Source organism: Triticum aestivum, chromosome 7A (assembly GCF_018294505.1).
Source record: "Triticum aestivum cultivar Chinese Spring chromosome 7A, IWGSC CS RefSeq v2.1, whole genome shotgun sequence".
Classification (NCBI taxonomy): domain Eukaryota; kingdom Viridiplantae; phylum Streptophyta; class Magnoliopsida; order Poales; family Poaceae; genus Triticum; species Triticum aestivum.
In genome coordinates, this window is record NC_057812.1 from 731778429 (window position 1) to 731801243 (window position 22815).

Genomic DNA, 22815 nt, shown 5'->3' on the forward strand with positions numbered 1-22815 from the left:
TCATTTCATTAACGGGATCACATCATTAGGAGAATGATGTGATTGACTTGACCCATTCCGTTAGCATAGCACTTGATCGTTTAGTTTGTTGCTATTGCTTTCTTCATGACTTATACATGTTCCTATGACTATGAGATTATGCAACTCCCGTTTACCGGAGGAACACTTTGTGTGCTACCAAACATCACAACGTAACTGGGTGATTATAAAGGTGCTCTACAGGTGTCTGCGAAGGTACTTGTTGGGTTGGCGTATTTCGAGATTAGGATTTGTCACTCCGATTGTCGGAGAGGTATCTCTGGGCCCTCTCGGTAATGCACATCACCTAAGCCTTGCAAGCATTGCAACTAATGAGTTAGTTGCGAGATGATGTATTACGGAACAAGTAAAGAGACTTGCCGGTAACGAGATTGAACTAGGTATTGAGATACCGACGATCGAATCTCGGGCAAGTAACATACCGATGACAAAGGGAACAACGTATGTTGTTATGCGGTCTGAACGATAAAGATCTTCGTAGAATATTTAGGAGCCAATATGAGCATCCAGGTTCCGCTATTAGTTATTGACCGGAGACGTGTCTCGGTCATGTCTATATAGTTCTCGAACCCGTAGGGTCCGCACGCTTAACGCTACGATGACAGTTATATTATGAGTTTATATGTTTTGATGTACCGAAGGAGTTCGGAGTCCCGGATGAGATCGGGGACATGACGAGGAGTCTTGAAATGGTCGAGACGTAAAGATCGACATATAGGACGACTATATTCGGACATCGGAAAGGTTCCGAGTGATTCGGGTATTTTTCGGAGTACCGGAGAGTTACGGGATTCGCCGGGGAGTATATGGGCCTTATTGGGCTTTAGGGGAAAGAGAGAGGAGAGGTTGGGCGCCCCCCAAGGCCTAGTCCGAATTGGACTAGGGGGAGGGGCTGCGCCCCCTCCTTCCTTCTCTTCTCCCTTCCCTTGCCTTGACTCCTACTCCTACTACTTGGAAGGGGGGAATCCTACTCCCGGTGGGAGTAGGACTCCTCCAGGGCGCGCCATAGGGGCGGACCCTCTCCCCCCTCCTCCACTCCTTTATATACGTGGCCAGGGGCACCCCATAGACACAACAATTGATCTCTTGATCTCTTAGCCATGTGCAGTGCCCCCCTCCACCTCGATCATATTGTAGCGGTGCTTAGGCGAAGCCCTGCGTCGGTAGAACATCATCATCTTCACCATGCCGTCGTGCTGACGAAACTCTCCCTCAACACTCGGCTGGATCGGAGTTCGAGGGACATCATTGAGTTGAACGAGTGCAGAACTCGGAGGTGCCGTATGTTCGGTACTTGGATCGGTCGGATCGGGAAGACGTACGACTAATTCCTCTACGTTGTGTCAACACTTCTGTTGCCGGTCTACGAGGGTACGTAGACAACACTCTCCCCTCTCGTTGCTATGCATCACCATGATCTTGCGTGTGTGTAGGGAAATTTTTGAAATTACTACGTTTCCCAACAATGGCATCCGAGCCTAGGTTGTATGCGTAGATGTCATATGCACGAGTAGAACACAAGTGAGTTGTGGGCGATATAAGTCATACTGCTTACCAGCATGTCACACTTTGGTTCGGCGGTATTGTTGGATGAAGTGGCCCGGACCGACATTACGCGTACGCTTACGCGAGACTGGTTTTACTGCCGTGCTATGCACACAGGTGACTAGCGGGTGTCAGTTTCTCCAACTTTAGTTGAACCGAGTGTGGCTACGCCCGGTCCTTGAGAAGGTTAAAACAACACTAACTTGACAAACTATCGTTGTGGTTTTCGATGCGTAGGTAAGAACGGTTCTTGCTAAGCCCGTAGTAGCCACGTAAAATTTGCAACAACAAAGTAGAGGACGTCTAACTTGTTTTTGCAGGGCATGTTGTGATGTGATATGGTCAAGATGTGATGAGATATAAGTTGTTGTATAATATGATCATGTTTTGTTGAAGATATCGGCAACTGGCAAAAGACTTATGGTTATCTCTCTATTGCATAAGATGCAAGCGCCAAATAATTGTTTTACTTTATCGCTATGCGATAGCAATATTTGCAAGAGCAATTGTTGGCGAGACAACCATGTGACGACACATTGATATAGATCAAGATGATGGAGATCATGGTGTCATGCCGGTGACGATGGAGATCATGACGATGCTTTGGAGATGCATATCAAAGGCACAAGATGATGATGGCCATATCATGTCACATATTTTGATTGCATGTGATGTTTATCTTTTATGCATCTTATTTTGCTTAGTTCGATGGTAGATTTATAAGATGATCTCTCACTAATTATCAAGGTACAAGTGTTCTCCCTGAGTATGCACCATTGCGAAAGTTCTTCGTGCTAAGACACCACGTGATGATCGGGTGTGATAGGCTCTATGTTCAAATACAACGGGTGCAAAACAGTTGCACACGCGGAATACTCAGGTTAAACTTGACGAGCCTAGCATATAACAGATATGGCCTTGGAACACGGAGACCAAAAGGTCGAGCGTGAATCATATAGTAGATATGATCAACATAGTGATGTTCACCATTGAAACTACTCCATCTCACGTGATGATCGGACATGGTTTAGTTGATTTGGATCACGTGATCACTTAGAGGATTAGAGGGATGTCTATCTAAGTGGGAGTTCTTAAGTAATATGATTAATTGAACTTTAATTTATCATGAACTTAGTCCTGGTAGTATTAGCATATCTATGTTGTAGATCAATAGCTCGCGTTTAGCTCCCCTGTTTTTATTTTTGATATGTTCCTAGAGAAAACTAAGTTGAAAGATGTTAGTAGCAATGATGCAGATTGGATCCGTGATCTGAGGTTTATCCTCATTGCTGCACAGAAAAATTATGTCTTTGATGCACCGCTAGGTGACAAACCTATTGCAGGAGCAGATGCAGATGTTATGAACATTTGGCTAGCTCAATATGATGACTACTTGATAGTTTAGTGCACCATGCTTAAACGGCTTAGAATCGGGACTTCAAAGACGTTTTGAACGTCATGGACCATATGAGATGTTCCAGGAGTTGAAGTTAATATTTCAAGCAAATACCCGAGTTGAGAGATATGAAGTCTCCAACAAGTTTTATAGCTAAAAGATGGAGGAGAATAGCTCAAGCAGGGAGCATGTGCTCAGATTGTCTGGGTACTACAATCGCTTGAATCAAGTGGGAGTTAATCTTCCAGATAAAATAGTGATTGACAGAATTCTCTAGTCACCATCACCAAGTTAGAAGAACTTCGTGATGAACTATGATATGCAAGGGATAAACGGAAACGATCCCCAAGCTCTTCGTAATGCTGAAATCGACGAAGGTAGAAATCAAGAAAAATATCAAGTGTTGATGGTAGACAAGACCACTAGTTTCAAGAAAAGGGCAAAGGGAAGAATGGGAACTTCAAGAAGAATGGCAAGCAAGTTGCTGCTCAAGTGAAGAAGCCCAAGTCTGGTCCTAAGCCTGAGACTAAGTGCTTCTACTGCAAAGGGACTGGTCACTGGAAGCGGAACTGCCCCAAGTATTTGGCGGATAAGAAGGATGGCAAAGTGAACAAAGCTATATTTGATATACAGATTATTGATGTGTATTTTACTAGTGTTCGTAGCAACCCCTCGGTATTTGATACTGGTTCAGTTGCTAAGAGTAGTAACTCAAAACGAGAGTTGCAGAATGAACATAGACTAGTTAAGGGTGAAGTGATGATGTGTGTTGGAAGTGGTTCCAAGATTGATATGATCATCATCACACACTCCCTATACTTTTGGGATTAGTGTTGAACCTAAATAAGTGTTATTTGGTGTTTGCGTTGAGCATGAATATGATTTGATCATGTTTATTGCAGTACGGTTATTCATTTAAATAAGAGAATAAATTGTTGTTCTGTTTACATGAATAAAACCTTATATGGTTACAAACCCAATGAAAATGGTTCGTTGGATCTCGATCGTAGTGATACACATATTCATAATATTGAAACCAAAAGATGCAAAGTTAATAATGATAGTGCAACTTATTTGTGGCACTGCCATTTAGGTCATATTGGTGTAAAGCGCATGAAGAAACTCCATGCTGATGGGCTTTTGGAATCACTTGATTATGAATCAGTTGATGCTTGCGAACCATGCCTCATGGGCAAGATGACCAAGACTCCGTTCTCCGGAACAATGGAGCGAGCAACAGATTTGTTGGAAATCATACATACTGATGTATGTGGTCCGATAAATATTGAGGCTCGCGGCAGGTATCATTATTTTCTGATCTTCACACATGATTTGAGCAAATATGGGTATATCTACTTAATGAAACACAAGTCTGAAACATTTGAAAAGTTCAAAGAATTTCAGAGTGAAGTGGATAATCATCGTAACAAGAAAATAAAAGTTTCTACAATATGATCGCAGAGGTAAATATTTGAGTTAAGAGTTTGGCCTTCAGTTAAAACAATGTGAAATAGTTTCACTACTCACGCCACCTGGAACACCATAGTGTAATGGTGTGTCCGAACGTCATAACCGTACTTTATTAGATATGGTGCAATCTGTGATGTCTCTTACCGATCTACCACTATCGTTTTGGGGTTATGCATTAGAGACAGCTGCATTCACGTTAAATAGGGCACCATCTAAATCCGTTGAGACGACATCGTATGAACTATGGTTTGGCAAGAAACCTAAGCTATCGTTTATTAAAGTTTGAGGTTGCAATGCTTATGTGAAAAAGTTTCAACCTGATAAGCTCAAACCCAAATCGGAGAAGTGCATCTTCATAGGATACCCAAAAGAAAATGTTGGGTACACCTTCTATCACAGATCTGAAGGCAACATATTCGTTGCTGAGAATGGATCCTTTCTAGAGAAGGAGTTTCTCTCGAAAGAAGTGAGTGGGAGGAAAGTAGAACTTGATGAGGTAATTGTACCTGCTCCCTTATTGGAAAGTAGTTCATCGCAGAAATCTGTTCCTGTGACTACTACACCAATTAGTGAGGAAGCTAATGATGATGATCATGTAACTTCAGATCAAGTTACTACCGAACCTCGTAGGTAAACCAGAGTGAAATCCGCACCAGAGTGGTACGGTAATCCTGTTCTGGAGGTCATGTTACTTGACCATGACGAACCTACGAACTATGAGGAAGCGATGATGAGCCCAGATTCCATGAAATTGCTTGAGGCCATGAAATCTGAGATGAGATCCATGTATGAGAACAAAGTATGGACTTTGATTGACTTGCCCATTAATCGGCGAGCCATTGAGATTAAATGGATCTTCAAGAGGAAGACGGACGCTGATAGTAGTGTTACTATCTACAAAGCTAGAATTGTCGCAAAAGGTTTTCGACAAGTTTAAGGTGTTGACTACGATGAGAGTTTCTCACTCGTATCTATGCTTAAGTCTATCCGAATCATGTTAGCAATTGCCACATTTTATGAAATCGGGCAAATGGATAAACAAAACTACATTCCTTAATGGATTTATTAAAGAAGAGTTGTATATGATGCAACAAGAAAGTTTTGTCAATCCTAAAGGTGCTAACAAAATATGCAAGCTCCAGCGATCCATCTATGGACTGGTGCAAACATCTCGGAGTTGGAATATACGCTTTGATAAGTTGATCAAAGCATATAGTTTTATACAGACTTGTGGTGAAGCCTGTATTTACAAGAAAGTGAGTGGGAGCACTACAACATTTCTGATAAGTATATGTGAATGACATATTGTTGATCCGAGATAATGTAGAATTATTCTGCAAAGCATAAAGGAGTGTATGAAAGGTTTTTTTTCAAAGAAAGACCTCAGTGAAGCTGCTTACATATTGAGCATCAAGATCTATAGAGATAGATCAAGATGCTTGATAAGTTTTACAATGAGTACATACCTTGACACGATTTTGAAGTAGTTCAAAATGGAACAGTCAAAGAAGGAGTTCTTGCTTGTGTTACAAGGTGTGAAGTTGAGTAAGACTCAAAACCCGACCACGACAGAAGATAGAGAGAGAATGAAAGTCATTCCCTATGCCCCAGCCATAGGTTCTATAAAGTATGCCATGCTGTGTACCAGACCTATTGTATACCCTGCCCTGAGTTTGGCAAAGGAGTACAATAGTGATCTAGGAGTAGATCACTGGACATTGGTCAAAATTATCCTTAGTGGAATAAGGACATGTTTCTCGATTATGGAAGTGACAAAAGGTTCGTCGTAAAGGGTTATGTCGATGCAAATTTTGACACTGATCCAGATGACTCTAAATCTCAATCTGGATACATATTGAAGTGGGAGCAATTAGCTAGAGTAGCTCCGTGCAGAGCATTGTTGACATAGAAATTTGCAAAATACTTACGGATCTGAATGTGGCAGACCCGTTGACTAAACTTCTCTCACAAGAAAAACATGATCACACCTTAGTACTCTTTGGGTGTTAATCACATAGCGATGTGAACTAGATTATTGACTCTAGTAAACCCTTTGGGTGTTGGTCACATGTCGATGTGAACTATGGGTGTTAATCACATGGTGATGTGAACTATTGGTATTAAATCAAATGGCGATGTGAACTAGATTATTGACTCTAGTGCAAGTGGGAGACTGAAGGAAATATGCCCTAGAGGCAATAATAAAGTTATTATTTATTTCCTTATATCATGATAAATGTTTATTATTCATGCTATAATTGTATTAACCAGAAACATAATACATGTGTGAATACATAGACAAACAGAGTGTCACTAGTATGCCTCTACTTGACTAGCTCGTTGATCAAAGATGGTTATGTTTCCTAACCATAGACATGAGTTGTCATTTGATTAACGGGATCACATCATTAGGAGAATGATGTGATTGACTTGACCCATTCCGTTAGCATAACACTTGATCGTTTAGTTTGTTGCTATTGCTTTCTTCATGACTTATACATGTTCCTATGACTATGAGATTATGCAACTCCCGTTTACCGGAGGAACACTTTGTGTGCTACCAAACGTCACAACGTAACTAGGTGATTATAAAGGTGCTCTACAGGTGTCTGCGAAGGTACTTGTTGGGTTGGCATATTTCGAGATTAGGATTTGTCACTCCGATTGTCGGAGAGGTATCTCTGGGCCCTCTCGGTAATGCACATCACCTAAGCCTTGCAAGCATTGCAGCTAATGAGTTAGTTGCGAGATGATGTATTACGGAACGAGTAAAGAGACTTGCGGGTAACGAGATTGAACTAGGTATTGAGATACCGACGATCGAATCTCGGGCAAGTAACATACCGATGACAAAGGGAACAACGTATGTTGTTATGCGGTCTGACCGATAAAGATCTTCGTAGAATATGTAGGAGCCAATATGAGCATCCAGGTTCCGCTATTGGTTATTGACCGGAGACGTGTCTCGGTCATGTCTACATAGTTCTCGAACCCGTAGGGTCCGCACGCTTAACGCTACGATGACAGTTATATTATGAGTTTATATGTTTTGATGTACCGAAGGAGTTCGCCCGGATGAGATCGGGGAAATGACGAGGAGTCTCAAAATGGTCGAGACGTAAAGATCGATATATAGGACGACTATATTCGGACATCGGAAAGGTTCCGAGTGATTCAGTTATTTTTCGGAGTACCGGAGAGTTACGGGAATTCACCGGGGAGTATATGGGCCTTATTGGGCTTTAGGGGAAAGAGAGAGGAGAGGTTGGGCGCCCCCCCAAGGCCTAGTCCGAATTGGACTAGGGGGAGGGGTTGCGCCCCCTCCTTCCTTCTCTTCTCCCTTCCCTTGCCTTGACTCCTACTCCTACTACTTGGAAGGGGGGGAATCCTACTCCCGGTGGGAGTAGGACTCCTCCAGGCGCGCCATAGGGGCCGGCCCTCTCCCCCCTCCTCCACTCCTTTATATACGTGGCTAGGGGCACCCCATAGACACAACAATTGATCTCTTGATCTCTTAGCCGTGTGCGGTGCCCCCTCCACCATAATCCACCTCGATCATATCGTAGCGGTGCTTAGGCGAAGCCCTGCGTCGGTAGAACATCATCATCATCACCATGCCGTCGTGCTGACGAAACTCTCCCTCAACACTCGGCTAGATCGGAGTTCGAGGGACGTCATCGAGTTGACCGTGTGCAGAACTCGGAGGTGCCGTACGTTCAGTACTTGGATCGGTCGGATCAGGAAGACGTACGACTAATTCCTCTACGTTGTGTCAACACTTCCGTTGCCGGTCTACGAGGGTACGTAGACAACACTCTTCCCTCTCGTTGCTATGCATCACCATGATCTTGCGTGTGCGTAGGGAAATTTTTGAAATTACTACGTTCCCCAACAAAACTAGCATCCCCAAACTTGCGTGTGCGCATAAGGATTGAAGATGATCCAAGTAGAACACTTTATGTGGATCCCTATCAATAGATTTTTAGCAAGCAAATAAAAGGCACATGGAAACACAAACAAAGATACATACGGGAAGAAGGCGAAGAAAAGGCAAAGGTTTTCGAAAATCGTTTTAGAAGTGGGGGAGAGGAAAACGAGAGGCGAATGGCAAATGATGTAATGCGAGGGATAAGAGTTTATGATGGGTACTTGGTATGTCTTGACTTGTGCGTAGACGGCGCCAAAAATGGCTAGTTGTTGGTAGATCAAATCTTGACTTGACTTGGTGCAACCTCCCCGGCAACGGCGCCAGAAATCCTTCTTGCTACCTCTTGAGCATGCGTTGGTTTTCCCTTGAAGAGGAAAGGGTGATACAGCAAAGTAGCATAATTATTTCCCTCAGTTTTTGAGAACCAAGGTATCAATCCAGTAAGAGGTAACACGCAAGTCGCCTAGTACCTGCACAAACAAACAAGAACCTCGCAACCAACGCGATAAAGGGGTTGTCAATCCCTTCACGGTCACTTACGAAAGTGAGATCCGGTACAGATAATAAGATAAATATTTTTGGTATTTTTATGATATAGATTGGAAAATAAAGATTGCAAAATAAACGGTAATAGAAATAGCAAGTTGATAGGAAAATAATATGATGGAAGATAGACCCGGGGACCATAGGTTTCACTAGTGGCTTCTCTCAAGATAGCAAATTCTATGGTGGGTGAACAAATTACTGTCGAGCAATTGATAGAAAAGCGAATGATTATGAGAATATCTAGGCATGATCATGTATATAGGCATCACGTCCGCGACAAGTAGACCGAAACGATTCTGCATCTACTAATATTACTCCACACATCGACCGCTATCCAGCATGCATCTAGAGTATTAAGTTCATAAGAATAAAGTAACGCATTAGGCAAGATGACATGATGTAGAGGGATAAACTCAAGCAATATGATATAAACCCCATCTTTTTATCCTCGATGGCAACAATACAATACGTGCCTTGCTGACCCTACTGTCACTCGGAAAGGACACCGCAAGATTGAACCCAAAGCTAAGCACTTCTCCCATTGCAAGAAAGATCAATCAATTAGGCCAAACCAAACTGATAATTTGAAGAGACTTGCAAAGATATTTAAATCATGCATAAAAGATTTCAGAGAAGAATCAAATATTGTTCATAGATAATCTTGATCATAAAGCCACAATTCATCGGATCTCGACAAACACACCGCAAAAAGAATTACATCGAATAGATCCCCAACAGAATCGAGGAGAACTTTGTATCGAGATCCAAAGAGAGAGAAGAAGCCATCTAGCTAATAACTATGGACCCGAAGGTCTATGGTAAACTACTCACACATCATCGGAGAGGCTATGGTGTTGATGTAGAAGCCCTCCGTGATCGATTCCCCCACCGGCGGGGCGCCGGAAAAGGCCCCAAGATGGGACCTCACGGGTACAGAAGGTTGCGGCGATGAAAATAGGGTTTCGTGGTGCTCCTGGATATTTTCGGGGTATATGAGTATATATAGTAGGAAGAAGTACGTCGGTGGAGCTGCGAGGAGCCCATGTGGGTGGGGGGCGTGCCTACCCCCTGGGCGCGCCCTCCTGCCTCGTGGCCTACTCGCTTCTTTCTTGACGTCCACTCCAAGTCTCTTGGATCACGTTTGTTCCAAAAATAACTCTCTCGAAGGTTTCATTCCGTTTGGATTCCGTTTGATATTCTTTTTCTGCGAAACACTGAAATAGGCAAAAAAAAGCAATTTGCACTGGGCTTTTGGTTATTAGGTTAGTCCCCAAAATAATATAAAAAGGTATATTAAAGCCCATTAAACATGCAAAACAGATAATATAATAGCATGGAACATTAAAAAATTATAGATATGTTGGAGACGTATCAGCGACGCGTTATAAAATTTTGAGCTATGTCACACGGCAATTTTTTTTTCCGTTTCTATTTCACAAATTAAGTTTCTTTTTTGCATGGCATTTTTATTATTAAGATATGAGATTTTTATTATTATCAAGAGATGACATTTTAATTATTAAAGATATATGCCATTTTTTATTGTTAAGACATGTCATGTTTTATTTATTAAGACATGCCATTTTTATTATTAAGAAAAGACATTTTTTGATCATGGCATTTTCTTCTTCTTCGTTGACACGACAACTGAAACTATAGGAGCACGCCAAGTATACATACAATTTTTACTATCCATGGTTAGTTTCAGATATTAGATATTTTCATAAATTCAGAGCATGTAATTTCAAAATTTGGCTTTTCTCTATGTTTTATAAGAATATTTTTATTCATGGCATTTTCTAAATAAAAAACAGTTAACACGGCCCCTTGGGTCAGTCGGGCCCGCCCCCAGCAAACGATCAGAAATGGCCCATGGAAGTTTCTTTTTTTTTTGTTGAGGAAGACCATCACGACTAACTTTATTAATCTCAAATAATAATTTTTCATCGTTCACATGTTAGTGACCGCCGGGAGCTGCTCGCTCTAGCGAATGAATCGTTCCGAGGCGATCGATTCCTAGCTATCAGTGTCCACCAAAAATTGATTGAAACTCTCTGACCATGAGTATTCATGTTTATTTTTGAGACAAATTACAAGTATATTCATCTTGTGAAAACTCATAACAGGTTCCATCTCCATACCCATGGATCCGGCGGCAGGCCAGGCCACAACAAACCAGCAGTAAACTCGTTTCCCTAAACAAAAAAGCAGTAAACCCGTAAAAAACCGACAGTAAAACGTCATTTCCGGTGAAGATGAGGCTGATCGTGGTGACGTCACCGTGACCAAGTGCAGACACAAAACCACACGAAACTCAGAATGCGTTGGAGAGCATGCCCGAGGCACGCATGGATCGGCAGCGTTCGTCGCGCGGCGAAAGGAGGCAGTTCGAACGGGGCGGATCGGCGCCTCCAGCGGCCGGAGCGAGGCCGCGCCGTGCGCCATAGGAAGCACAGGGTGAAAGCACAGGCGCCACCCCGCTCCTCCGTCGCGGCGGGCCGGCCAACCGCGGCAGACCTCGCGGATCGGTGACGTGGCGTTAGGCCCCAGCGCCCCCCGCGCGTGGCACATGCAAAAATATCGGCGCGGCCCCAAATTTCCAAAATCCCGCCCAAGCCCCTGCGCGCGCGCCCTCACGCCCGGGTCCCTCCCGTCTGGGATAATCGCGTTTACGCCCCTCGCGGGTTGTACTGGGCGGCGGCCCGCCCCTCTACCCACCCGCGTGCTATACATGACATCCCGGCCCCACCAGGCACCCGGCCCCGCGGGTGACCGCTGGGTAGGCGGGACGGAGTGAGGAAAGGTTGCGATCGGTCCGAAAATTCGAATTGGGAGTTGTGGGCGGGCCCTCGGAGATGGGGCGGAATCGCGGATACGCCCTCGGGCGGGCGAGCGCTTCTTATCCCCTCGGCGCAACGCAGCGTTAGCCCAGCCCAGCCTTGTCTGCGTCTCCTCCTCCTTTCCCCAACCCAGACCAGGAGCGCCCTCTCTCCCCCGCCCCCTCCCCCCAGGTGAGCCTCCCTCGCCGGCGCCCGATCCGCCGCCGAATCGCCTCGATTCCTCGCCGCTCCGCCCGATTCCGGCCCGTGCCGTCGCTGATTTCGTGTTTTTCGGCGCAGGAAACCAGCCATGAAGGGGGCCAAATCCAAGGGCGCCGCCAAGGCCGACGCCAAGTAAGAAATCCGATTCGATTCCTCTTGTGTTTCTGGTAGATCTGCTGGCGTGGTTAGGGTTCTGACGATCTGTGCTGTTGTGGTGGTGGTCTCGTCTCGTGTAGGTTGGCGGTGAAGAGCAAGGGGGCGGAGAAGCCGGCCGCCAAGGGGAAGAAGGGCAAGGCCGGCAAGGACCCCAACAAGCCCAAGAGGGCGCCATCCGCCTTCTTCGTCTTCATGTACGTCCGTCGGATCCCCCTTGCTTTCTTCCTGTTACCCTGCTCAGATTCTGTTTTCCCGTTGCTGTTTCCCCGTGCTTCCCGGGCGGCCCTTGTTCTGAACCTGATGTTTGTTGGTTGGTTGCTATCAGGGGCGAGTTCCGCGAGGAGTTCAAGCAGAAGAACCCCAAGAACAAGTCCGTCGCCGCCGTAAGTTCCATCCAAATTTATCCCCTCTCCCGATTTGCTCTGTGTACCAGCATGTAGTACAAATTTATCTGCCAGGTGCTGTAGGTTGGTAATTCTAGAAAAAAAAATCAGGTGCTATAGATTGGATCATGATCTGGGAACTGATTAGTTGCTTCCGCTGTGATTTTTCACTCAGGTCGGCAAAGCGGCCGGTGAGAGGTGGAAGAGCTTGAGCGAATCGGTAAGCTTTTGTACCTGACCCTGCTTCTGATTAACCCTAGCTTGTTAGGTTTGGCCGACATGTTGCCCGATTTGTCTGTCGATGTGTATGCTGACACGCAACTTCTGTGGGTTTGCTTTGCAGGAAAAGGCCCCCTATGTGGCCAAGGCCAACAAGCTCAAGGGCGAGTACAACAAGGCCATTGCTGCCTACAACAAGGGCGAGGTAGTGACTTGCCGAACCCACCCTGCGATTTAACCTTGCTGCTTTGTCTGATTGATGATGTTTGACTGAGCTAATCTTTGCTCTGTGGTTTGTTTGTTCAGAGCGCTGCTGCTGCTGCCCCAAAGAAGGCTGCGGCCAAGGAGGTAGAGGAGGAAGATGAGGAGGAATCTGACAAGTCCAAGTCGGAGATCAATGACGACGATGACGATGAGGGCAGCGATGAGGTATAAACTACACAACATCCTGTATACTGTCTCTTGAATTAGCTTATGGTACTTGCTAGGCATGCTTATTGCTTGACCAGAATGCTGCATTATTCCTTAGCTGTAGATTGTAAGTGTAGATTGATGGTATTGAGTTGAAGGCCTGAGGCTGTAGTAGGCAATTAGAACAACCACCTGTTAAGTAAGATCTGTTGTAGTGCATGTTCTGAACATAAGCCTGTACTGAACATTGCAGGACGAGGACGATGACGAGTGAAGAAGACGCATCTTGTCAAGGCTGCTCCGGCGGACAAGTCGGGAGCTGCTGTGCGAGAACGGACCTGAGCTGTGTGCGGTGGTGTCATAAGGAGCCTATCCATCTCCACTAGAATTATCCCAAGTTTCACTTCACATCGTGATGTTGTTTTACCTTTTTCCTGTCATTGTCCTGCTATAACGGATAGCGCTCCCTGTTGGCGCCGCCGCCGGCGGGGATGCCCTAGTGGTGGAGGGTGTATGTCCTCTTCCGCGGGGTGCCCCTGCTTGTACCTAGATGGTTACTCTTTCCGTCCATTGTCACCGGCTAACATTGTGATAATATCAGTCTGGGTAATGTTAGATTAAGCTGTTGTCCTCCCCTGCCATGCATTCGCGTGTATGATTTGTTCCTTATGCTTGCTTGCTTGGTTGGTTCTGTGATTGCTGCTGCCCTTTTGCCGTGTATGCCCTGTGCTGCAGTGCCATGCTGCTGTGCGAGTGGTATTCTTGTTTTGAAATGTCTTAGTATTGAACATCATTTTGGTAAGGAGGTGGTATTCTATAGGAAAAATTAAATTCCTATGAACGCATTCTCCTTGTCTTCCACTTTTCATATAGATTATAATGAACTCGAATGAAAAATAAAAATCTTATGATGGATTTAAGATGCATGTCATCTCGTTTTGACATGGACTAGCTGGGTGGAATACATGTCGTGGTTCCGTCGTGGTTCAGTATTCCCGAAAAATAAAAATAAAAATCATCGATCGGCCACTGGACTCGGACCACAGATCCTTGCAACCCGAAAGAACGAAGTACTTCCGTCGTGGTTCTGTATTCCAGTGTCAAAACTCTCAAGACGTTGGAGTTGGATTAGGCATGCGCTCATCAGGAGATTGGTGTTGGCATGTTGTTGTTCAGTGGCAGTACCTGCCACTCTTTGCATTTCTATCGCTATCGCTTCTTGGCATTTCTCCCCTTTAGCAGCCAATCATTGGCAGTAGCATACCAGAGAGACCACCGGAAGGAATCGGACCGCATTTTCGACAACTTGCAAGGATTCGCCGCCGCGAAGGCGAATTCTCCATCCAGTGCTGGCCGACGTCGTGGCCGTGTTGCGTGGCTCGTACGACCGTCAACCGTGCGTCGCCTCCCCCAAAGGGCAGATGCCATCCCAACCCATCCAAGCTCTCTGCGTTGAAAACAATGGCGGAATGCCGCTCGTTCGTGAGTGAAGGAAGATATTTGTATAGGCTGGAAATGAATGTATGGAGGAGGAGCCGTTGCCGCTGCCCGTATGTCTGCTGCTGGAGGCAGGCATCCATGAATGCGAGCCTCTGAATCTGGGCCCGGGCCGACATGCCTGTCCGGCCGCATTTACGAGCCTGCGGGGAGTACCACGTTCTGTACGTGAGGCTTTGCATTTTGATTTTTGTTGTCGATGACTATACAGTGCTGCTGCTGGATCTGTCCCGTGGTTTCAAATTCGAACTCGCTCGCTCCGGTGAGTGCGTCGGACGTGTCTGTCAGCGGTTAACCGTTGCGGTGGGCGGGGCGGGCGGATTGGTGCTGGAGGGGTTAATCGGGGTGATTAAATTAAGGACGTGTCAGAGGAGTGAAGAGCACAGTGGGCCTCCGTAGCATAGTGGTAGTGCGTTCCCTTCGTAAGGGAAAGGTCGTGAGTTCGATCCTCACCGGGGGCTTCCATTTTTTTTATGTTTCGTTTTTTTCTTGTTTTTTTTATGTTTCGTTTTTTTCTTTCTTGCATTGTATAAATTGTTTCAGCGTCTGCCGTAACACTCCACTTTTAGGTCATTGACTTTAAAGAATGATTAATGGAATAGTTTCGTTGCTGGGAGTACTGCTTAATTTTACATCCTACTATATGGGCTGCTTGCTTGCTTGCTGTCCCATGCAGGACGAAAGCGGGCGCTCACGGATGTGGCAAAATTCGCCCGATAAGCTCCACGTTCTTCAGGACGGATCTTTCTTCTCCCGTCTGTCTTCACGCATCATGATTAGGCTCGTCATCGGCGGTGTATGCATTTGGGAAGCTTTGAGTCCCGCCACTTGGGGCAGTTCTTTTACGGTAGTCAGCGCCCACAAGGACAAAGCCAGTCATCCAGAAGCGCGAGGTGACGAGGACTCAACTCGTGGGCCAGCAGCCTCGCGGCCCACTCGCGATCGACGACTTCCCCAGTGGCTTGCAGGCCCAGACCGGGCCCGTTAAGGGTGTACGCTGATATACGCGGTGTGTGTGCTTTGCGTGTGGATTGGGAAAGGAGTTGGTGGCTTCGGCCATGGCTAGTGTGTGGCGTGCGTGAGCTTGTGCATACCTCATGGTGAATTAGCCACAGATCTGAGATCAGATACAAGTTATATCCTCACAACGGTCTTCTAAAATAAGCTGAAATAAGCCGCCTCCTATCCAAATTAATCTAAACCTAAAAGCCCAATCAACTTTTTCAAAAGCTTACTAATTACGATTTGACTAGTAGATTTAAAAAATATATTTTTGGTTGGGCTTCTATAATAAGCTCGGTAGGAGAAAGCTTATTCTAGAAGCTCAAAAAGCCACAAAAATAAGTGGCCCTGACAGCGGTGCCAGATGATGATGGTCTTCTGCAAGATGGCCACGACCTTTGCTTCTTCTCCTGACCTGCACGTCAAAAGGGTGGTAGGTGAGCTATGGTTCTCCGTCCACAGCTGTCACTTCTCGTGAGATCTGGTACTGCAGCGGTGACGACCTTGTTGGCCCAAGTGATATTCTCTCCGACGTCGGCAAGGCTATTCAGAGTTGGAGCTCAGTGTTGCAAGATAACTCAATTGCAATCTATGCTTTATTTGCGGGGCTCTTCTTGTAAACATGTTGGACATAGTTGAAAATTTAGTTTTCAGTTGGGTCCTCGTGTGAGTTGTATGTGTTTTTTGTTTATAATATATAGAGCAACTCTCAGTCCTTCTGAATCCTTCACATGTTCCAAACAAAAAAAAACTTAATTTGGCCACAATGATGTATTTTTGTATGAGTAAGAAGCGTGAGCTTCAGTTAAAGGTGGCAATGAAGCCTAGGCATAAATGTCGGTGCAGGCGATGATGACCTTTTTGAGTGCCACTTCCTTCCATGGGAGCATCGTTATGGGATCGTGCCTTTATCACTCGGGCCTTGAGCGCGAAAAGAGCCACTTCCTTCCATGGAGGCATTGTCATTGGGCCGTGCCTCTATCAATCAGGTTTTGGGCATGAAGAGCGTCACTTCTTTCCATGAAGGCATTGTCATTGGGTCGTGCCTCCATCACTCGGGTTTCGGGCATGAAAAGCCATGGCCTGGTTGCTTAAGTGGATGTTTTCGATGCCTCTACGTCGTTCCCTCCTCAAAGGCTTGTGCTTAGACCCTTGGGTCTATATCAACTGACCATCGTGTGATTGGTTCGTGGACCACAACAATACCGTTCTCTTTTTGAGCTACATTTGTGGCAGATGTATGCCTTGGTCCAGTTATGGTGTTCATTCAACCTCTCAAGTGAGCTTCTTTGTCACCTGATGGGTCGGCACCCTTCATGCCAGGGCAAGGGGACCGAGATTCCACCTGGGCGATAGATGGTGGTACATCATCACTCCTTGAAGTAGGTGAGTACTTCTTTTGATATAGTTGGCTGACATCCATTCTTTGGCACTACATCTGTTTCACCTTTATGGGTGTATGCAGAGGTCGGGGGTTATCCTCCTTTTCCAAAAAAAAAATCTTCTTCACCCTTGGTCTACATGCCCCGTTTACGATGCATGTGATGTTCTTTATTTTATTCTTTATTTTTGTTTTATTCTTGCTGTTTCTCTCAAACACCTTGTGCTCTATTCCGAACTTTCTGTTTTTTACTAATAATTTAGAGTCGGGATAATGGCTTTCTTTCTTAGCTTTTGTTGATTTGCGCCAGTAACCATAAGTACGGAAAGGATACACTGGTATCTTTGTTTTGCAATAATCAATATTTTCCTTTGCAGCGCAGATTTGTCATGGCAAAAATAATAATTAATATGGTCTTGCTAAATGTAGGGTGTCTTCAATATTTTCTTAGCTGGTTTTCGAGACGTGAATGTAATCACGACGAGCAAGCAATAAAGCTTTAATATATCATAAGATTTTTTTTCTCAAGAAAGAGTAAATAATAAGGCTTGTTGATTTGCAAAAATAAAAAAGGTTTTTGTTTTCTTATGCCCGAACCATCACTTGAGCCATCCAGCATCCAAGCAGTGGCGGAGCTTAGTGGAGATCAACCTGGGCCATCGCGCCCCCCCCCCCCCCCCCCCCCCCCCGCCTAGGAGATTTGTTCATATTATCATGAGTAAATTTCCCATAGATTGATAGAAATCTAGCCCAAACCAGATGTTGGTTGCCCCCCCCCCCTCAGCCTATTTGCCCCTCCTAAGATGTGTCCCAAACTCCGGCACTGCATCCAAGCATTGAGATTCGTGCAAAAGCTGCGGCGTCAAGATTCGATCGAATGGTTTTGACTCGGACATAAGAACTCCAAGTCGATGCTGGTGAGTGGACGTGAAATGAAATGAAATGCAAAGCGATGGACGTGCCAGGATCAAACTGTCGTCGTGAACGTCCAGCCGGCTCACCAAGCTTCGGTTCTCTTAGCTTTTGTTGCCTGCCGTCCCACCAATCTAAAATGTTTGGTCGTGCGCGGGACGACTCCTCCCTCCGAGAAATCCATTTGGTGCCATTGTTGACACAGCAGGCGATCGAGCTGAACCAGAAACCCCAATCCTCCTCCTCCTCGAACCTCGATCAGCAGCCAGCACGGTCGCGACGCCCGCCGTCCCAAGAATCCGATCGATCGATGCTCGGCCAGCCGAGCGTCATCGCCCGCCTCATGGGCATGGAGGACCAGCGCCACACGACGGCGACGACGATCGTCCAAGCCGCGGGAGGAACCAGTACCACGACCATCAGCCTGTTGAAACCGTCGTCGTCCCAGGCCGAGCAGCCCAAGTGCGGCCCGCTCGGCGCCCACCACGGCCGGCGCATCGGCGGGGACTACTACAGGTACTGCCTCAACAAGATGAAGCCGCGGCGGAGGAGGGCAAGGTGTGATCGTCGCCGCCGCGAGCATCCGCAGGAGGAGCTGCTGGAGAAGATCAAGGAGGACTTCCGGGCTTCCTGGCAGCTGGCCTCCACGGCCACGCCGCCAATGGGGACGGAGGAGGAGGAGGGGGTAGTGACGTCGGGGAGGAGGAGCGGTGGTCGGGTGGCCGGGCTGTTGGACGGGAGGTGCATCCAGAGGATCGCGCAGGAGAACCTGCGCCGGGAGAAGCTGGCCAGGTACGGCTATGGCGGCCGCCAGAGCAGCGCGGAGGAGGAAGAAGAAGACATTCAGGTGGCGGTTGTATCTACCCTGAAGAAATTTGAAGCAGAGCAGCAGCAGCAGCGTGGTTCAGAAGCTGCAGCGGCCATGGAGGCTGCAGTGTCTGAAGAACATGACGAGCATGACCAAACGAGCGGCACGCCGGACAAATCGCGCGGCATGCCGGCGACACGGATAGCGATCCTCAGGCCGACGACCAGTGCTGCTCTCGGTGCCGCCGGTGATCATCGGAACGCCGTTCCGACGCCGTCATGGAAGGCGGTGCGGGACGGCGGCATGGACATGGAGGACTTCCTCCGGGAGGTGAAGGAGAGGGCGGAGAGGCTCAAGGCCGAAACGAAAGCCAAGACCGACGGCGCAGGCGACGTGGTCGCGAAGGAGAGGAGAGGCTGGGGAACCGTCGGCGACGGCCCGGAGCGAACGGCGCAAGACACGGCGAGGCAGATCAGGGAGGCCGTCGGCAAGAGGCTGAGCCGGCTGGAGTCCTTCCGCGTCTTCCGAGGCGACCGCGGCCGGCGCGACGGCGCCGCGGCGTCACCGTCCCCGGAGCACAGGATGCTGAGGAGCGTCATGGCGAGGACCGAGGCCATGTCGCCGACGAAGACCACGGGCAGAGCGCCGAGGGGCAGCAGGTGGTCACCGTTGCGGGCAGGCGCTGGCGTGAACGACCGGCAGGGCACTGACCGTGACCCGCGGCGGAGTCCGGCGAAGCTGCACGACGACGAAGGCATCGACTTCGTCGCCGCGTCGCCGCGGGCGCTGCTCCGGTCGTTCTCTGCCCCGGCGGCGGGGTGTTCTTCGGACGCGTCGTCTGTAGGCGCGGAGAAGATGGTGGGCCGGAGCAGAAGCTTCAGCATTTTCAGAGGGACGGTGGCCAGCCTGAGGCAGGGTCTCTGCCTGGGCGGAGGAGCAGGGAAGCTGCTGCTGATGCATCTGTCCAGGAAGAAGCCTTCCTCTCCGGCGTCTCCCTGTCAGAATTTCCTCGCCGGACTGGCGCCTCCTAGCCCGGTGTCGCCGTTGGAGGTCAGCGGCGGGCGCCATTTCTCCGGCGATCTCAACTGCACGTTCCTCCCAGGTACGGCAAAAGTCTGAAGAAATTTACCAAATTTTTTGCTGCATTCCATATGATCTCTCTGCTGCAGCAATGCGTTTTGCTGATTCTTCGTTTGCAGAATCGAGTCCGAGGTGGAGTCCCAGGTGTTCGTCGGAAATCGAGGCGTCCGTGGGCGGCGGCGAGTCGCCGTGGGAGTGGAAGGCCGACGCCGCGGCCGAGAGCGAGGACCCTGACACGGCGTACGTCAGGGAGGTGCTCGTCGCCGCGGGGCTGTTCGACGACGACGACGACGACGCGACGGCCGCGAGGACGGACTCGATCGTCATCTCTGACGACGTCTTCGAGGAGGTCGAGGACGGGTACTACTACCGCCGCCTCCGGCGCCGCGACGACGGCGCAGGAGAGGAGGAAGAACTCGGAGCGGCGGACCGCCGCAGGCTGCTCTTCGACCTGGCCAACGAGGCGCTGCTGGCGGGCGCGAGACCTGCCGTCTCGTCTTCTTCGCCGTCGTGTCTGCGCCGGTGGGTCGTCGAGTGCAACAATGGCGCGCCGTCGTCGTCGGGGCCGCGAGGGAGGGAGCTGGAAGACGAAGTGTGGCGGCACGTGGCGCGGGCGACGGCGGAGGGCACGGCGGAGCGCGACGTCGGGAGGTCGCCGTGGGTGCCGGAGGCGCTGTGCGGGGACGCCTGCGCCGTCGGGAGGAAGATCGAGCGCGCCATCTTCGACGAGCTGGTCGGCGACGTCGTGCGTCAGCTGTTTGTCTGACTGCACCTTTTTTTAAGGGTTGTCTGACTGCTCGAGCAGGTTTTGTACAAAAAGAAAAAAAAAGAGGTCGTAAGTGGGCTGCAGCATGCATAAGTTGCTAGCAGAGCCCAACAATGTCCTAGCCACAGGGAAGCCCAATGCTGCAGTGAGCAAATCATGATGTACATTGTTAATTAGATTTTTTTATGTAGGAGTACACTGTTCTTTTTGTTGAGAAGAATATGAGTACTCCCTCCGTTTTTATTTACTCTGCATATATTAGAGTTGACTGAAGTCAAACTTTGTAAAGTTTGCCCAAATTTATAGAAAACAATATAAACATTACCATAACAAATCTATATGATGTGAAAGTACATTTAATAATAAATTTAATATTATTGATTTGTTATTGTATATGTTCATATTTTTGTTTAGAAACTTTATCAAAGCTTGGGCATAAATAAAAAGTTTGCCTAATGCTTGACTTTGATCAAATCTAATACGCGGACTAAATAAAGCTTGACTTTGACCAAAGATAATACGTGGACTAAATAAAAATGAAAGAAGTACATTGTTAGCAGCTGATAATTTGAACTCATGTTATTACCAAGCATAGGTTTTCATTCATATCAGTTCTACTGTTGAGACTATATTTTTTGTGTTGTGTCTCTGAAATGATTATTATCTTTCAGTCTTGCTAAGTCTCAGTCGACTAAGACTTCGTTAAGTCTCAGTTGATGCTATATTCATAAGATTTACATTGAAATCTGAGCAAAAATTTCTTCGTTTTCTCTCTCTTGCATGTTATGTCACTTGACTGAGACTTGGTTAAATCTCAGTCGACTAAGATCTAGCCACACCCATTATCTTTCTCGCCCCCTAATGACTAAATCCTGGCTCCATTCCTGCCCGGGCTTCTCCATAGTCGCCCCAGATTTGAATTGGATATGAGGTCTATCCATCAGCCCCGAGCTTTTAGGGCCGGTTTAAGGCGTCCGTTTGAATCGCCTTCTTTCTATGGAGGGAGTTCGGTGCGTCTGGCGGTAGATGCTCTAGAAAAATTAGCTCCAGGACCTCGATTTGATGATGAGTTAAAAAGTTCGGACGGGTGCACTAGGCTTACGGGTGGGCCTCCACCCCATGGTCCAGGGCAGAATACTCAAATTAGTCGGCACGACGAATCCACCACGGTAGAGCAGAGCATTGCTCCTCTTCCCAGATGGATCTAAGCCACGCCGGCCGCCACCGCCGCCGCTCCGAGCTTCATATGCAGCCGGCCGGGATCCCCCGCCGTCGCAGCACGGACGGGCTGGAGGCGCCGCCACCGAAAGCGGGTAAGAGTGTACCAGTCTCGGTGTCAGTGTATTGTATTTCTGGACTAGCAACCACGGTTGGTTGTATTGTATCTCTGGACTAGCTAGCTAGTGTACTTAGCTCGAGTGAAACTGCTATGCCTGCTTGTCCCTGTATGTGTTGCCATACAGTAGAATCATAGCAGCTGGGATCTTGCAGACACACATTAGTGCTCACATCAATGAATTTATGAAGACTGGACGGTTACATAAACATAAGAGATTCTAGACTTCTACTCTTCTAGTGCTAGCACAGCAGGACACTTGAAATAACAACAAATTGCAAATTTAATTTGTTGATAAAGCAGGCTGCCCCATGAAATGTTTCCTGGACAATGTTTGACTTGTAGCATATCTGGGATCTTGCAGATACACATTAGCACTCATAGCGGTGAATTTGTGAGGACTGGATGTTACATTAGAGGTTGTAGTGCTAGCAGGACACCTGAAAATATATAACCAATTGCAAGTTTAATTAGAGTGTAGGCCTTGGAGTTCCGAGTCGACGGGACCATTCTCTAGATTATGGCATATCCTTCCCCGGGCTTGTGCTCAAGGGTTTTAGATTTCTTCTTAGCAGATCCAGAGAGCGAAAAATTGGATGAAGTGGATCGAGTTTGTTCCATTCATGAAACATGGGAGGTCTTGCGGAAAATGCTGTGTCCTTTTTACCATTTTCTCATAAAGGAGTCTGGTTCTGTTAGTTTGTATCGTCAATGTTTAGCTTTCAATTGAGTCAACTTCTACCTATATTACTGGTCAAGAGACTTTTATCTTTATTGTTGGTTTACTGCATATACCAAATTACAAAACAAACTTGCTGTTGATTAGCATGTGATGGTTTGCTGTCACCTGTGCCCACATTTGGTGTTGATCTGACACGAACCTGAATGCTTAAACATTT

At 47.3% G+C, this 22815-nt stretch overlaps 1 protein-coding gene and 1 non-coding gene across 2 annotated transcripts; both read left to right on the forward strand.

Moving 5' to 3' along the window:
• Positions 1-11756: 11756 nt before the first annotated feature.
• On the forward strand, positions 11757-13929 carry LOC543333 (HMG1/2-like protein). Its single transcript, NM_001405788.1, has 8 exons — positions 11757-11935; positions 12044-12097; positions 12202-12315; positions 12447-12504; positions 12680-12724; positions 12848-12928; positions 13030-13152; positions 13388-13929. The coding sequence occupies exons 2-8, from the start codon at positions 12054-12056 to the stop codon at positions 13406-13408; spliced, it is 486 nt and encodes a 161-aa protein (NP_001392717.1). The 5' UTR covers positions 11757-11935; positions 12044-12053; the 3' UTR covers positions 13409-13929.
• A 1091-nt stretch (positions 13930-15020) lies between these two features.
• On the forward strand, positions 15021-15092 carry TRNAT-CGU (transfer RNA threonine (anticodon CGU)). Its single transcript has one exon. It is a non-coding gene; the product is annotated as a tRNA-Thr (tRNA).
• Positions 15093-22815: the final 7723 nt, after the last annotated feature.